We start from the raw sequence: 14,037 nt of genomic DNA, 5'->3' as shown, positions 1-14,037 counted from the left end.
CTAATTATTAAATCTAATGATCCTTTACTTCAATTTGTTTGTTGTACGTAGGTTGAATTCACTTGACAATAAAACAATAAAACATTTCTGTGTCAAGTATACGCGTGTGGTAACTGATTACTGACAAATTTTTAAAAAAACTGAAGATTATGAAAAAATGTAAAGTTCTATTGCAAGGAAAGAATCAAACAACGCAGAGAATTTGGAAAAAGGTTAAGTAAGAAATCTGTCCCTGTCCCTAAAAAGATACTAAACTCAAAAATTGTCTGTTGTCAAAAAAAGAGATAATGACCTAAGCAACACTTCCTTATGTAAACCCAAAAAAATGATTGATCATTTGGGGACTACTGAAAAATATCACTTTTTTGCACAAACAGCACGTGCTTTTTTTGCACCCTGTATAGTACAGTGGCGGTACATTTAAGTTAGAGTTTTTCCATCAACCAAAGCCAATAAATTAAGCTCAATGATAGTCCAAACCGCATCAAAATCTGTCGTTTCGTTTAGAAATGGCAAAGTTTTAAAAATGTACGTTACGTAATGTGTATACATTACGTTGCAACCTTTCACGCTCAAGAACTTACAATTCCAGGCATATCTACAAGTACATGCTTGTATACATTATCACTGATAGTCACTGGATAGTTCCAATAACAAACACTTCAACCAGTAAATTAAGTTAGTCAAGAAAGATCAGTCAGCACGCAGCAACATGTTGGTGACAATTATCTTTCTCACTCTGCTACAATTTTCGGTAAGTTAAGCAATTTAGCTTTAAATTCAAACTCTAATAACCCACTTAAAAGTGGGGGGAAATTTTAGTCACCATCCCTAAAGGTACTATCAGGGGACGTGAACTTACAACCCCTGCTAACCGAACTTTTTACGGATTTACTGGAATCCCATTTGCTAAACCGCCTGTGGGTTCGTTGCGTTTTCAGGTTTGCAAACCGCATAAATCAACCCGTGCAAGCAGGTTTATAGTTACTTTTGTAGGCTCCGGTTGAAGCGGATTCATGGACTGGGATAATAGACGCCACTTCAGATCCTGACGAGTGTTTCCAAGTAAACAGCGATTCAGACAGAGAGAACGAAGACTGTTTATATGTGAACGTTCTGACTCCAGCCTTGGAATTAAGCAATACTTCCGAGAAATTGCCAGTGGTTTTAGGGATTTATGGTGGCTCCTTCCGGAGTGGTTCTGCTGGATACGGAAGGGGTGGTCCTGATTGGTTCATCGAACGGTAAACACTACTAAGCCTTCCTGAAGCACCTACAAACTTAAATTTCCTCCCAGAGATATTATTACAGTGAGCTTTAACTACCGTATCGGTCCATTTGGTTTCTTATCCACAAGTGACACGGTTATCCCAGGAAATGCCGGTCTGAAAGACCAACAACTAGCCCTACAATGGACGTACGACAACATAGAATATTTCGGAGGAGACAAAAACCACATAACTTTGCAAGGACAGAGCGCTGGAGGGGCTTCAGTGACTTATCAGCTGCTCAATCCTAAATCACAAGGTTTAGTTAAGTACGCTTTGGTGGAAAGTGGTTCTGCTTTGTGTCCCTGGGCTTGGATTGAAGAAAACTTGTCCTACACTAAAAGACTGGCTGCAGTAGTTAATAACAATGTAGATCTCACTAATACTACAAGCGCCCATTTGTTGGAGTTTCTTCAAAGTGCTACAGCAAGAGAAGTGGATGCTGCGTCTGCTGTTCTGTATTCATCGGTAAGAAAATTTGAATGTTTAAATGTTTAAGTTGTAGCTGCAATGTTGCCAAACGGTCTAATTCCCATATATGGAGCTGACAATATAAAGGTGAAAAAATTACAATCTGAATCACATTTAACGTTAGTTTAAAGCAGGGATGTGACGTAGACTATTAAGTATACCTATAACTCAGTGATGGGCGTTTATGCGTCAAGAAACATTGTCTACGTTTTTTGTGTAGACAACAAGAATGATAATACTTTGACCAGAATATGCCTAATGTAGAGCTCTTAGAATAGATTGCAATAGCTAAAAACAACTTTTTTTATCTGTTTTTCTGTTCTGAGACTAATTTCAGATAGTTTTATACAACAATTTGCAGTTATTTTGTAAGTGAAGCACAAAAGGTTTTTCAGTGTGATTGACTGCAGATTTGTCGTTAATTTTACATTTTTTTAATGATTAGGCAATTCCTTTACCAACAATAGAGCCAGAGCACGAGGGTGCTTTCATTACCCAACCTATGTACGAGCTCCTGGAAGCTGGCAATATTACCAAAGTTCCTATGTTTATTGGTATTAACTCTGAAGAATATATTAGTCTAGCAGCAGGTATATTGCTAGTTTTCCGATCCAATCCAGTGTTTTTCTTGTAAACTTTCTAGATTTATCCAACGTGGAGAGAATTGCCTCCAAATACGACAGTGACCCTCTAAGTTTAGTGCCGTGGCAGTTTGATACAATATCAGAAGAAGAAAGGCAATACGTTGCTGAACAAATTAAAGAAGCGTACGTTGGTCAGAGTACTTTTACCGATAATCTAGGATCCGTTGTTTCCGTAAGTTTCTATAACTTTAGAGTTTCCGTCTAGATTACAATTTTCTATAAAGTACTACAGTGACTCTGCCTTTACCAAATCAATCATTCGTTTTGCCGAACTCTACGCTAAATACAGCCCTGTGTATTTTTACCAGTTTTCTTATAAAGGAGCTATGGGGATTTACCAGTACTCAATTGAAGGTAGTGAAAATCAGAATAAGAAGCAAAGATAGACAAAATGTTGGTCAACAGGTGCTGACAATGTGGCTCACGGTGAAGAAAGCCACTACCTTTCTATAACGAAAGCCGGATCTTTTGACAACACCAACTATGCCCAGTTTCCAGAAAGTGATGTAGTAACCCATTGGCGACTAATTGAGCTTTGGTCCAACTTCTACAAATACGGGTAAGTGGAATTTGTGCCAACTAGTTGAAGTGCCAATATCGAGGTTTATAGGAACCCCACACCCGAACCGGTTGAACTTTTGAATAACATAACATGGCCCACTGTGTCCACAGACAATTTTGTTTACCTCAACATCAATGACACTCTGGAACTGAAAGACACTCCAAAGTCTCCAAGATACAATGTGTGGAGGGATGTGTTTGAAGAGTACGGTGTCAGACCTTTGATTGTATTTTAAATTACTTTATGATTAAAAAAATACAAATTTAATTGGTCAGTTAAATGTAAAATCTGATTGCATGACTTATCAAGTCCTGGTAAACTAAGAATATTAATTTTGTTTATGGATGACAATAACTATTATTACAGTTTTGATCGAAATATGCGGAAAGCATATCTTATCTACTCAATATTACGTTTCATTAATTGGACGGTCAATAACCTACTTTAATGCCCGGTTTCTGAACATCAAGCTCTATCGGTTCAATAGTTATCGATCCCATATATTTATTTTCCTACTCGGGTGCAGTAAAGTGCATTTTTCCGCACTCATTTGAGTGTGAACCAATTTAGTATAAATAAGGTTCGATATCCATTAGTAAGACAGACGGTCGGAGACGGACAGAAGACTCCGTCTCGTGCCACAACATGATGTATAGTAGTCCCAAATTCTGCAACCCGCGCCGTGTTCTTAAATTAATGAAAATAGTAAATCATTTCTAAATTATAATAATCGCGAGTGCCAAACCCTCCAGAAAGCTGCTCTTATCGTTTAACAAATGTAAGTATAATCTGTTGTAATATTTTGTGCCCGTAAAAGGTACTGTTTAAAGTGATACTTTGGGTGTTATGTTTGATGATTTTATTCTGATTTACTTAACTGATAAACCGATCATTTTGTCAATTAGTTTTAACTGCTATTTAGGTATTAAATTATATTTTTCTATCAAGTGGCTCGATTCCTCCTCTGAAACAAGGTCTTGGTAAAGGCGTTTATTAAAGTATTAAACGCACGTCTCGTTTAACTTGCTGAGCCAAAAGGGCTTTACAATTTAAACGTGACAATACCTCCACCCTGTATGGTCTTATCATCCTTTTTGGATAAATCGATATTCTTAAAACACAGTTTGGAAAACGCCTTAAAACATCCCGAGATATTGACCAAAACAAAACTTTGTTAATTGGGGACTACTCGAAAATTTGACGCTTTTGCACGCGCTTCTTTCCCACCCTGTATAACGCAGTTACAGTGCATTAAAGTAAAAGTTTTTCACGTCAGCAACAAGCCGATAAATCAATCTCAATGACAATCCAAACCGTACTAAAATTCGTTGGTTCGTTTCAAAAAACTGACAGAACAAACTCAACATTTTTTGCTGGGATATGAAATAAAACTCAAGTAAAAACTGCAATTTTCTCTAATTTATTAAACATTCGAAGCAGCTTTACTCTTCACATATTTCTGCCAGTTTTCCTTCCTGAGAGCAGCTTCTCTTTCCCTTTTTTCCTTTCTCGTTTCCTCCCTAAACACAAAATATTTGTCCCTAAAGTCCTGAATTGACGTATGCTCGATGTCCTCCTCATCAATTGAAGGATGCCTCGTCTTCTCGTACGTCAACAATCGTCGGGAGGTCACTTTGCTTAACGGTTGTTCCGAATTTGCTAGCAGGGATAAACACGGATGAGTTGGTAGACACTTTTCTGTGTAGTCTTCCCTTTTTAAAAAACTTGCAATAGTTTTGTAATTATATTAATAGTGAATTTATATAGTTTACCGGAAAACTGGAAACCAACAAACTAATCTACCTCCAATTTTTAAATGCTTGGCTGCAAACACTATAAGATCTCTATAAATACTGGGGATACCGTAGTCTGTTTTAGCGGGGATGTGTGTGGGTAAATGCTCCTCACTTATACTATAGTCTGTTTTTTGTGTCCCTACACGTTCTGTGGATTCTCGAATTCCGTAAGGAGCTGCAGTATAACCAAAATAACAGCAACAATAACGCAAAAAAGTAACAGGGACTTACGATCAGTAATAATAGCATCAAACTGCACTGAATCTTTCCAAAAAACTAAGGAAAAATCACTGACCAAAACATCAACATAACGATCCTGTAAACCGTATTGTTGCATGTTGGCTTTGACGCTTTCATCACTATCGCGTTTCTAAAAACTGCAAAAGTAAATAATTTCAACAGAATAGCTAGCGAACTACAGTGAAACACCTCGGTTTTTATCCTGGTTGGTTTGGTTTTACCGTGTAGCATTAAATAGTCAATGTCGGAACCAAAAACGTAACCCCCGAATTCGGCTGCGGCTACCAGCAAAGACCCCGAACCGACAAAAGGGTCTAAAATCAGATCACCGTCACTCACTTTGGCTTGGTTGGCCATTAGAATAGACAGTTGTGAATCCATGCTGGTGTTTCCGATGAATTTTCGGGTTTTTAAACTTAGTTTTTTAATTAGTTGCCTTAAACCACTAGCAACCTAAAAGAACACGGTCAGAGCTATGTGAAAGTGTGTTTAGATAGTCTTGGAAGTTGTGATATAAGGGCTATAGTGGCACGTTAGTCAATGGAGTCATAAACCATATACAAATCTAATGATTGCAATATTTAACTCTTACAACTAATCATTTGAAACACCAAGTAACATCATTAATTTTGTAGTAAATTGCAGAAAATATTTCCTTTTGGACACCCTGTATAAATAGGTTCCTTTTAAATATTAAATAATCAAGAAGTATAATTTTAATACGAAAGACAAGTTGGAAATTAATGGAAAGTGTGATTAAGCTCGAAGGACCAACTTAATGTTGACGGATAAGACAATTTAAATTTTAATAAATTTTGAAAAATATAATTTTGACTGTAATTAACCTTCAATAATTTGAAAAAATTCGTTGTTCAACACAACATTTGTGGTAGAAAAGGGTACTCACTTTTCCTACTCTTTCACTTAGTTGCACAATCAAACTTTCATGAGTTAAATTAAAATATTCCAATTGAGAAAAGTGATGTAGACACGATGCAAAACACGTATTTGTCAGGAATGGAATTTACTTATTACATATCTATAAATTGTATTTATTATTATTTATAAAATAAACACTCTTAATTTCTCTTAGGAAAATCATTATTTTTTAACAACAGTTTAGATTTTTTGCTTCTTCTCTTAAGTGGTTAGTGGTCAGTTTTTTACGTTTGGTATACTTGAGGGGGAGCTAGAGATTGATTTTTATTATTCTTACCTTTTGACAAAATATCTTATTAACTAGAATTTTTTTTTACAATAATAAATGTAAAAATAGACAGATGATGCGCTAAGTTTGTTCATCAGTGTATAATAATATTGAAGTGTTTTTAAGAAATTTGTTTGTAGAAAATAAAATTATGAAAACTAGCAGAGGTGAAACGTTAGTGACCTGTATTATTCATAGAATATTAATATTTTCATAATCCCTGTATACCTTGTCCTATAGGACCAACAACTTTTGGGATATATTGCTTGTCAGTTGGATAGATTCAAATGCAAGATGTTTAATTAACCAAAAAATTTAAAAACACTTTTTGGATAAAATACTAAGGGAATTAAATAATTTTAAGAGAAATAATATATGCTAAAAATGTGTGTGATATCAACTATGCTTAGTTTAATTGGGACACCTTGTATATTGTAGCATTTTTGGATTCTACGTCAAATTCTAGACGTATTAATGTCATACACTTATCTATATCCGTTTCTGATATTTACCATTTTATATGAAATTTAATATTTTTGTCGTGTTATACAAGGTTGGTTCTAAAAAACGATAAAATTATGATACAGGATGGTCAAAAAATCAGTTCTAAAAAAGGACGTGTTCAAATTGAACACTCCTTATTGTTATAACTTTGTCGGATTCTCTGTTCAAAATTAAGGTATTAGAGGTCACTTATTTGAAAATTGTATTCTTTAAACTGATACATTGAACCAAACTTGTAGCTGTCAAAATAATCGAGTTATTGAAGGTTAAAGTAGAAGCTGTCAAATTCATTCAAAACTGTCTTTATTGTCAAACAACTCGTTTATTTGCAACACTTTGTATAAACTTTTATATGTCAGTGGATAGAAAATAAAATGGGTTTTCCAAAAATATGGCCGTTTGTGTTGATAGGTTGCTTAGTTTGGCCGTCAGAGGGCTCCAAAGCTAACTAATTGTTTTCCTTCCTGTCACCAATCTAATTTCTTTGAGGGATTTTTTTTAAAATCGGTCACGTACGGCCTTGATATTTGGTACAAACTTAGCAGAGTGAGTGCCAAATTTAGAGCCGTAGCAAAACTGTAGAAATAAAATCATTAGGGTCGATTTTCGCTTGCACTAAGTGGCCAACATAACACGCAAAAGCCATTGGGATTGTGGTGGTGTTTCAGGCAAATTTGACCATTATTATCATTTAAAAAAATCGATTTTTAGACCTAGTAGCTCAACAAACCGTGTTTTCCTAATTTCCCCGGACCAAATTAGCCCTAACCAGTCAAAAAGTGTTTCTGGCCAACCTGTCTGCAAACCGTAAATAATACTCGTATTTGTAACATTTTGTATATATTTTTATATGTTGATGGACAGCCAATGAAATGAGCTTTTCATTGATGTAGAAAAGTTGGTTGGTTAGTGATACTGTTTGGCCACTTGAGGGCGTCAACTTTGACCAATTTATGTGGTGTATCCTTTTGTTTAATATTCAAAAACCCCCTTAATTGCACTATTTTTGCTACAGCTTTATACGTCAGTGGATAGCCAATAAAATGAGCTTTCTAAAAATATCCCAACTTGGGTTGATAGGTTAGACGGTTTGTCCGCTAGAAGGCATCAAAATTGACTAATCTTTTTATGACTTTTTTGGTGCATTCTTTTGTTCAATCTTCAATAACTCGTTTATTTGCACCATTTTTAGTAGAGTTTTATACGTCAATGGACAGCCAATAAAATGAGCTTTCTAACAGTCTCCCAATTTGAATTGATAGGTTAGACGGTTTGTCCGCTAGAAGGCATCAAAATTGACTAATCTTTTTATGACTTTTTTCGTGCATTCTTTTGTTCAATCTTCAATAACGCGTTTATTTGCACCATTTTTAGTAGAGTTTTATACGTCAATGGATAGCCAATAAAATGAGCTTTCTAACAGTCTCTCAATTTAAATTGATAGATTAGATGGTTTGTCCGCTAGAGGGCATCAAAATGTACTAATCTTTTTATGACTTTTTTAGACGTTCCCAAAAATTAATTTTAGACGTTTTTTCAAAATACTAATATCCCCCAGTAATGCCCATTAATTCCTAAAGTTTGTACCCCGTTAATTACCTTGGGCCATTTCTACTTGCTTGCAAAAGATAATAATAATTTTGTAATTTTTTTTTAGAGCTAAAACTAATTTTACAAATTTTTAATTGTACCAAGTGTTCATCAATTGACAAAACTTGTTCTAAATTATTGAAATTGAAGTTGATTGGGCCAAATTGTCTCATTAGGGTTTTAATAAATCAAAATACTACTTTTGACCTCACTAAAATTAAGTTGACAGCTATCCCAATTTTGAGAGTAAACCACCAAAAATGTCAATACCTTAAAACTCCTAGAAGTAGCTCTAAAATAGCAAAATGTTAACAAACTTGTTTGAAATTCTCAACAATGTCAAAACTGTGACTCTTATTTATTTATTTTTATTATCTTAATTATTTTAATGCATTCTTTTGGAATTTACAGACATAAAATATGACTAACTGCCAAGACCATCTAAACATTCTGTTATTGTACTCTGAAAATAAAAACCACTTACACATCTACCAAAAAATACTTCATAAGGCAACTGAGGTGGATTAACAGTGCATGTGCCATAGTATTCTATATACTGCAGGCACATGTCAGGATCTTTCAACTTAACACAACCCTGTACCGGTAAATAGTCAAAAGTCTGGAAAAAACTCAAAGTTTACCAGCCACTTATAATCACTCTCTGAGTGTTAACTACCTCAATCTTCTGAACTTTTTCATTTTGAGTAAAATGTTTACCAAACGTCTCAACTTCAATTTTAAAACTCCCCAAAGGATCAAAATATGGTGCAAATGATTGACATTTGGCCCTTAAACTGGTATGCAACAAATCTAGGGATTTATCATGTCCCCAAAGTTCCACACAATTTTTTAGTGACACTGAACGACTGGTTAATAGCTTAGCATCACCCTCAGAAGAAAATTCAACTAGCCAGTATGGTTCCTGAAAAGTTGATGGTGCTAATAAAGTACTTAAATTTGGTGGTTGGGTACCTTATTTTGAGGTTTTTTTGTGTATTTCATTTCAATCTTAAAGGTGGATAGTATGGACTCAATTTCCTAAAAAAAATCACAGTACAACACTTATAAACGTGGGAAAACTCCAATAACCACTAAATTATAGTAAAAATTAATGAACTTAACAAGGAAATTAAAAAACTTACTGCATAGCGAAATTCAATGTGTTCCTGGGCGAACCACAACAAATACTTTTTCCACGACCTGGACATTACTGAAAACTACAAAAAACTATTTTGTTTTAAAGGTGTTTTATTAAATAATTAAATAAAAATAGTTAAAACCCTCATTTACAAAATTTGTCTTAACCTAACTTTCGTCTTCGTCAACATAATCTTAACCCAACTTCTTCTTTACGTTTTTCTGGACTTACGTCATAGAAAAACCATTGAAGTGATATCTAGTAGACACGCCATGCCATTTAACTTGATGACATTTAAACAAAAAAGATATTTTGCAAGATCGAAAAGAGGGAAAGAGGCTCAGAAGGTCAGTGCGCCTGTGCCTTTAAACCCATAGAATCGTTCTGAAAAAAATTAACAAAAAAACACCAAGAACTATTTAATTAAAAACACAATCTGAGTAAAGATAATAGTCACTTTTCATGGAGAATACTACCTTCATTATCACTCCCATGATCCACGTAACCTTCGCGTTTCCGCCTCTAGGAAGTACTTTCACATGTACCCGGAACCTTTATGCAAAATTGGAACAATAATGAAGGGCTGTTTTATTAATATGTTACCGCATCCGGTCCACATTTTTGTTCATAACTTTGCAAGGCAAATTCAAAAATAAAACAAAACAATACAGTGTTGTAACTTTATAAATAAAAAAAATTAGTAAAACAAAATGGGTTAAAAATTATTTATTCCTTCCTTTATTTTTAAATTTTTTATTGGCTAATTTACCACCAATAGGCCTACGGTCCCTATTGGCTGAATTAGTCTTGTCAACACCTTTCTTTCCTTTGAATTTCTTGCCACCCTTACTGAACTTGCCATCACTTTTGTAGGGACTCTTTTTAAAGTTGCCGGAACTTCTGCGCCCGGAATTATTCTCCTCTATCCTTGGTTTCTTATTTTGTTTATACCGGAAATGTTGCGCGGGTCTTTTAGTGCCCGAAGGCCTGCTGCTGAAAAGATCTACAAGAAAAAATAATGTCACAGCCAAGATTGATTAAAAAAATTAAGATCTACACTTACCAGCATCTGGATCTTCACCCACTTCTTCCTTGTAATATTCCTTATCGTCATCATCAACAACTTCAGTTTGTCTTGCCAATTGTTTCATTTGCACGTCAGTTTCAGTTTCCTTCTTCATACCTTTTAATGATTTGACTTTGTGCTCTTCTTTCAGCTGTTCTTTGACTTTCTTATTATCTTCCTGCACTTTTTTACGTCTCTCCTTCAGTTTCCTACAAATCACCACATAACCTCACTTTAACCACAACCACCAAAAACCAACCTTTTTAATTCGCGTTTCTTTTGAATTTCCAACTTTTCTTCCTCAGATTTGTGAATCAAATCGTGATATAACACTTCCCCGTCAAGTAAACCATCCTCAATTTTCATTAATTGCAATGTAAGCCTTGGCCCTAGTTCAGTGAGCCTTATGGCTGACTTACCACTTTCTACATTACCTCGAGAGATAATTTTCTGGTTTACGGTCACATGGTTTGAAGGATCATCTTCTGCTTCACTTTCAGACATAACTGCAGTTCTGTTAAAAAAAATTAATTCTGAAAACACTTTCAAACATTTTAGACTTACTTGGAGAAAAACTCTGAAATGTCAGTGCATCTAGCCAAATTAGGCACTCTACCCTGAGTAATCTTCTTAACTCCTTTAGAAATTCCTGTAGGAGCAACTTTAATATTGTAGTGTCTGAATTCAATGAGTTTTGTGCTTGGATTGTAATTCAGTAAAACACATCTTCGGATAGTGTTCAAATCGACATTTGTCAGATTGATAGTAGGAAACATGTTTTGGAACATTGAGGCCATAAGTTTCATTTGAAGACCCTCGCCACTAAAGCTGTTTAGCACTATAAGTGGTGAGTGTTTAAAGGCTTCCTCTACAACCATTTGTTTTTTTAATGATGACACCACATCTCTAGCCAATGAGAAATTATGAATTTTAAATGTTAGTGTAGGTCCTCTGGGTAAACGCATCAATTTTAGGTACATTCCAAGCTCGGTACGCGAAAATATAACTAAATGGGTCACATGTAAAGGCCCTGCCACTGAGACAAAGTCCTTCAATGAGTTGCGTTTTCTCTCCTGAATTCAAATCAGTTTTTTTAAAGTGAGTTAGCATAGAAATTAGGAAACGACTAACCTTAAGGGAAGTGGCAGTAAAAGGCTCCATCACCCTTCTGAAATCTTTGGTCAATTCCAAAGTGTGACCTCCTGGTAAACCTTTGTGAATCACGAAGGAATGGGGCGCGTTTACCACTTGTTCAGGTTCTGAATTTATATTTTTATTTCGACGCACTGAACGGCCTTTTCTCGTTTTACGCCCCATGGTAATTTACTTATATATTGTGTTAATTTTTAATTAAAACCCAAAAAAAATATATCAAAACAAAGTGGGTGAAATAAGTGAGGTTAGAACTGTCATTGCCTCGCTGACACGTGCTTCAAGCTTTTGAACAATGTTGCCAAGTGGCTTTTGAGTTCAAAATATGACCTAGATTTAGATTTAGAGTAAGATTTTCTGCCTAGAATTTTGTATGTAACTGGCTCGGATTATTTTTTCCGGCCTTAGCGCGATGAAAAATTGCTATCCTAGCAAAAAAAGTTATACTTCTGATACTACTTCACTACTTGACCCCTAGCTAGTGACAATTTAGTAGACTTGGCATCGTTGCGTAGGAACACAGTCTTTTTGACAGAAAATCAAAATAATATAACATAACCTCAATTTTTTTGCAAAGTTTTGGGTATTAATTATTAATAATTCCTTTTATTAAATAAAACAAAAATGTGTACTGGTAGTTGATACAATTTACAACCTTTTTTATATTACCATGACCAAGTTATTTCAATGTACCAGAACCCTAATAAAACACTCAGTGTCCAGGCTCTATAGCAGTGTTGGAAAATCATTAAAACCTCCTTGGAAAGTCTTATTTTTCGGCAGTGATGACTTTTCCTTGTTCAGCCTTAAGGCCCTTTTCAAAGAAAGGTAAGTACACACTTTTTACTCGAAAAACTCAGCTGGATTAACCAAAGTTTCAGTCAAAACCCTGCAGGAGTCATTAGTAAACTGGATGTGGTGACATGCTCCCAACAAAACCCCATTTGGAAGTTTTGTCAGCAACAACAACTACTAGTGCACAAGTGGCCCCCTGATTTAAAAGAGTCTGAATTTGATGTGGGTTTAGTAGTTTCCTTTGGCTATTTAATTCCTGAATGTATTATTAGTAAATTTCCTCTGTGAGTTTTTTTACTAAAAAAGAAAATTACACAAATTTAAAGTACATAAGGAGCTTTCAGGGGAATGTTGAATGTACATGGAAGTTTGCTACCAAGATGGAGAGGGGCCTCACCTATAGTGTATGCCATAGCAAATGGTGACAGTGAAACTGGGGTTACTATAATGAGGATAAAACCTCATAAGTTTGATACTGGTGATATACTACTGCAGGAGAAAGTCACTATAGATCAAACCATGGAAATGCCTGTGTTATATGAAAAATTGGGACAACTGGGAGCCGACTGTTTAGTGAAAACTTTAAAAAATGTTGATAAGTATGTGGCTACAAGCAGGCCCCAACCAGAAAACGGAGTCACTTATGGTAAAACAGCAACTTTCATTTTACTTGTAGAAAAATAAAACTTTTGCAGCACCAAAAATCACTCCAGAATTTTCACAAGTTCGGTGGCAATCATTAACTGCCACACAAGTGTACAACTTGTACAGGGGCTTAAAGGGCATAACCCCATTAAAAACCAACTGGTTTTCCAGTCAAATCAAATTGCTTGATGTTAGTGTTTGGCTTGAGCCTGGCCAAGCTAGAAAACCTGGGTTTGTTGAGTATAGTAGGAAGAATAAAGTGCTGATTGTAGAGTGTGCAGACGCCACTTGGATTAGTGTGAAACAAGTTGGGGTTCAAAGGAAAAAAGTTATGAACGCCGCTGATTTTTATAATGGGTTTATTTCTAAGTTGGATAAGAATACAGACAGTTGTTTTAGTTAAACTTTGTTTTTTTATCAACCAATAATTTGACAGTGACAGTGAATGTTGAATTGAATCTTCTGGTTTAAAAACCCAACAAATCCATTTTTGGAAAAAAAATAGATTAATAATGAATTCTACTCCTCCACAATGTCATACAAAAATAAGGAAACAAAACTTCTTAAAACCAACTTAAACTTGCATTTAAAATATAGAGTTGGTTGTAACAGTAGACAAATCCGGACGGCGCTAACATCAAATTCCCACAAACATCATTTTGATTAATACAATAGCTCTTTTAAGAGCCATATACAGTCGTCTTGATAAATCCGTAATACAGGCGTTTTAGACTAGTGCAAATCGGTCTTAAGTAACGTAAGCATAAGCAAGCCCGGATAATTTTTGCGCTGAATAATTTGCTACCAGAAGACTGGGACAGGGTAATTTTTACAGACGAAAAAGTCTTTCAGTCATCATTTCATGGAACCACGTTAGAGTTTATCGGGCTGACCAGATATGATGAAAATTATGTTAATAATTCAGAAAAATCTGGAAGATTTTCAGTAAACGTATGGGC

General features: G+C 35.1%; 4 protein-coding genes across 5 annotated transcripts; 2 read left to right on the top strand and 2 right to left on the bottom strand.

Moving 5' to 3' along the window:
- Positions 1-595: 595 nt before the first annotated feature.
- LOC145740180 (venom carboxylesterase-6-like) lies at positions 596-3,232 on the top strand. The gene is made up of 9 exons (XM_081995542.1): positions 596-754; positions 807-941; positions 997-1,244; positions 1,298-1,736; positions 2,185-2,329; positions 2,383-2,555; positions 2,608-2,737; positions 2,789-2,942; positions 2,994-3,232. Exons 1-9 carry the CDS (start codon positions 713-715, stop codon positions 3,178-3,180), a joined length of 1,653 nt encoding a protein of 550 aa, XP_081851668.1. The 5' UTR covers positions 596-712; the 3' UTR covers positions 3,181-3,232.
- Positions 3,233-4,344: 1,112 nt separating this feature from the next.
- LOC145740183 (tRNA (guanine(10)-N(2))-methyltransferase TRMT11) lies at positions 4,345-9,605 on the bottom strand. Its single transcript, XM_081995544.1, has 8 exons — positions 9,425-9,605; positions 9,255-9,320; positions 8,959-9,204; positions 8,767-8,901; positions 5,171-5,434; positions 4,973-5,111; positions 4,718-4,916; positions 4,345-4,657 (listed from the first exon to the last, which is right to left on the bottom strand). The coding sequence occupies exons 1-8, from the start codon at positions 9,488-9,490 to the stop codon at positions 4,369-4,371; spliced, it is 1,404 nt and encodes a 467-aa protein (XP_081851670.1). The 5' UTR covers positions 9,491-9,605; the 3' UTR covers positions 4,345-4,368.
- A 481-nt stretch (positions 9,606-10,086) lies between these two features.
- Positions 10,087-11,899, bottom strand: ppan (Brix domain-containing protein peter pan). Its single transcript, XM_081995543.1, has 5 exons — positions 11,618-11,899; positions 11,051-11,559; positions 10,746-11,000; positions 10,484-10,695; positions 10,087-10,423 (listed from the first exon to the last, which is right to left on the bottom strand). Exons 1-5 carry the CDS (start codon positions 11,801-11,803, stop codon positions 10,143-10,145), a joined length of 1,443 nt encoding a protein of 480 aa, XP_081851669.1. The 5' UTR covers positions 11,804-11,899; the 3' UTR covers positions 10,087-10,142.
- A 257-nt stretch (positions 11,900-12,156) lies between these two features.
- On the top strand, positions 12,157-13,482 carry LOC145740184 (methionyl-tRNA formyltransferase, mitochondrial). Of its 2 annotated transcripts, none has more exons than XM_081995545.1 (4): positions 12,157-12,466; positions 12,514-12,717; positions 12,778-13,079; positions 13,129-13,482. In XM_081995545.1, exons 1-4 carry the CDS (start codon positions 12,309-12,311, stop codon positions 13,479-13,481), a joined length of 1,017 nt encoding a protein of 338 aa, XP_081851671.1. In that variant the 5' UTR covers positions 12,157-12,308; the 3' UTR covers position 13,482. The 2 variants fall into 2 exon arrangements, with proteins under 2 accessions (XP_081851671.1, XP_081851673.1); XM_081995547.1 differs by having other exon boundaries at positions 12,162-12,466; positions 12,520-12,717.
- Positions 13,483-14,037: the final 555 nt, after the last annotated feature.

This window comes from Ips typographus, linkage group LG1 (genome assembly GCF_016097725.1).
Source record: "Ips typographus isolate SLU linkage group LG1, UJ_Ityp_2.0, whole genome shotgun sequence".
Lineage (NCBI taxonomy): Eukaryota > Metazoa > Arthropoda > Insecta > Coleoptera > Curculionidae > Ips > Ips typographus.
Note: the sequence above shows the minus strand (reverse complement) of the source record. Positions and strands in the feature narration are given on the sequence as shown.

Coding starts and splice junctions, on each gene's coding strand:
- LOC145740180 (XM_081995542.1), top strand. CDS start 713: ATGTTGGTGACAATTATCTTTCTCACTCTGCTACAATTTTCG. Junction 1,737..2,184: donor CTGCTGTTCTGTATTCATCG/GTAAGAAAATTT, acceptor TTTAATGATTAG/GCAATTCCTTTACCAACAAT. Junction 2,556..2,607: donor ATCTAGGATCCGTTGTTTCC/GTAAGTTTCTAT, acceptor TTTTCTATAAAG/TACTACAGTGACTCTGCCTT.
- LOC145740183 (XM_081995544.1), bottom strand. CDS start 9,490: ATGTCCAGGTCGTGGAAAAAGTATTTGTTGTGGTTCGCCCAGGAACAC. Junction 8,902..8,958: donor AAAAAGTTCAGAAGATTGAG/GTAGTTAACACT, acceptor AGTTTTTTCCAG/ACTTTTGACTATTTACCGGT. Junction 4,917..4,972: donor TGATGCTATTATTACTGATC/GTAAGTCCCTGT, acceptor GTTATACTGCAG/CTCCTTACGGAATTCGAGAA.
- LOC145740184 (XM_081995545.1), top strand. CDS start 12,309: ATGACCAAGTTATTTCAATGTACCAGAACCCTAATAAAACACTCAGTG. Junction 12,718..12,777: donor ATTATTAGTAAATTTCCTCT/GTGAGTTTTTTT, acceptor AGGAGCTTTCAG/GGGAATGTTGAATGTACATG. Junction 13,080..13,128: donor AGAAAACGGAGTCACTTATG/GTAAAACAGCAA, acceptor AAACTTTTGCAG/CACCAAAAATCACTCCAGAA.
- ppan (XM_081995543.1), bottom strand. CDS start 11,803: ATGGGGCGTAAAACGAGAAAAGGCCGTTCAGTGCGTCGAAATAAAAAT. Junction 11,560..11,617: donor TTACTGCCACTTCCCTTAAG/GTTAGTCGTTTC, acceptor ATTTGAATTCAG/GAGAGAAAACGCAACTCATT. Junction 10,696..10,745: donor AAGAAACGCGAATTAAAAAG/GTTGGTTTTTGG, acceptor GGTGATTTGTAG/GAAACTGAAGGAGAGACGTA.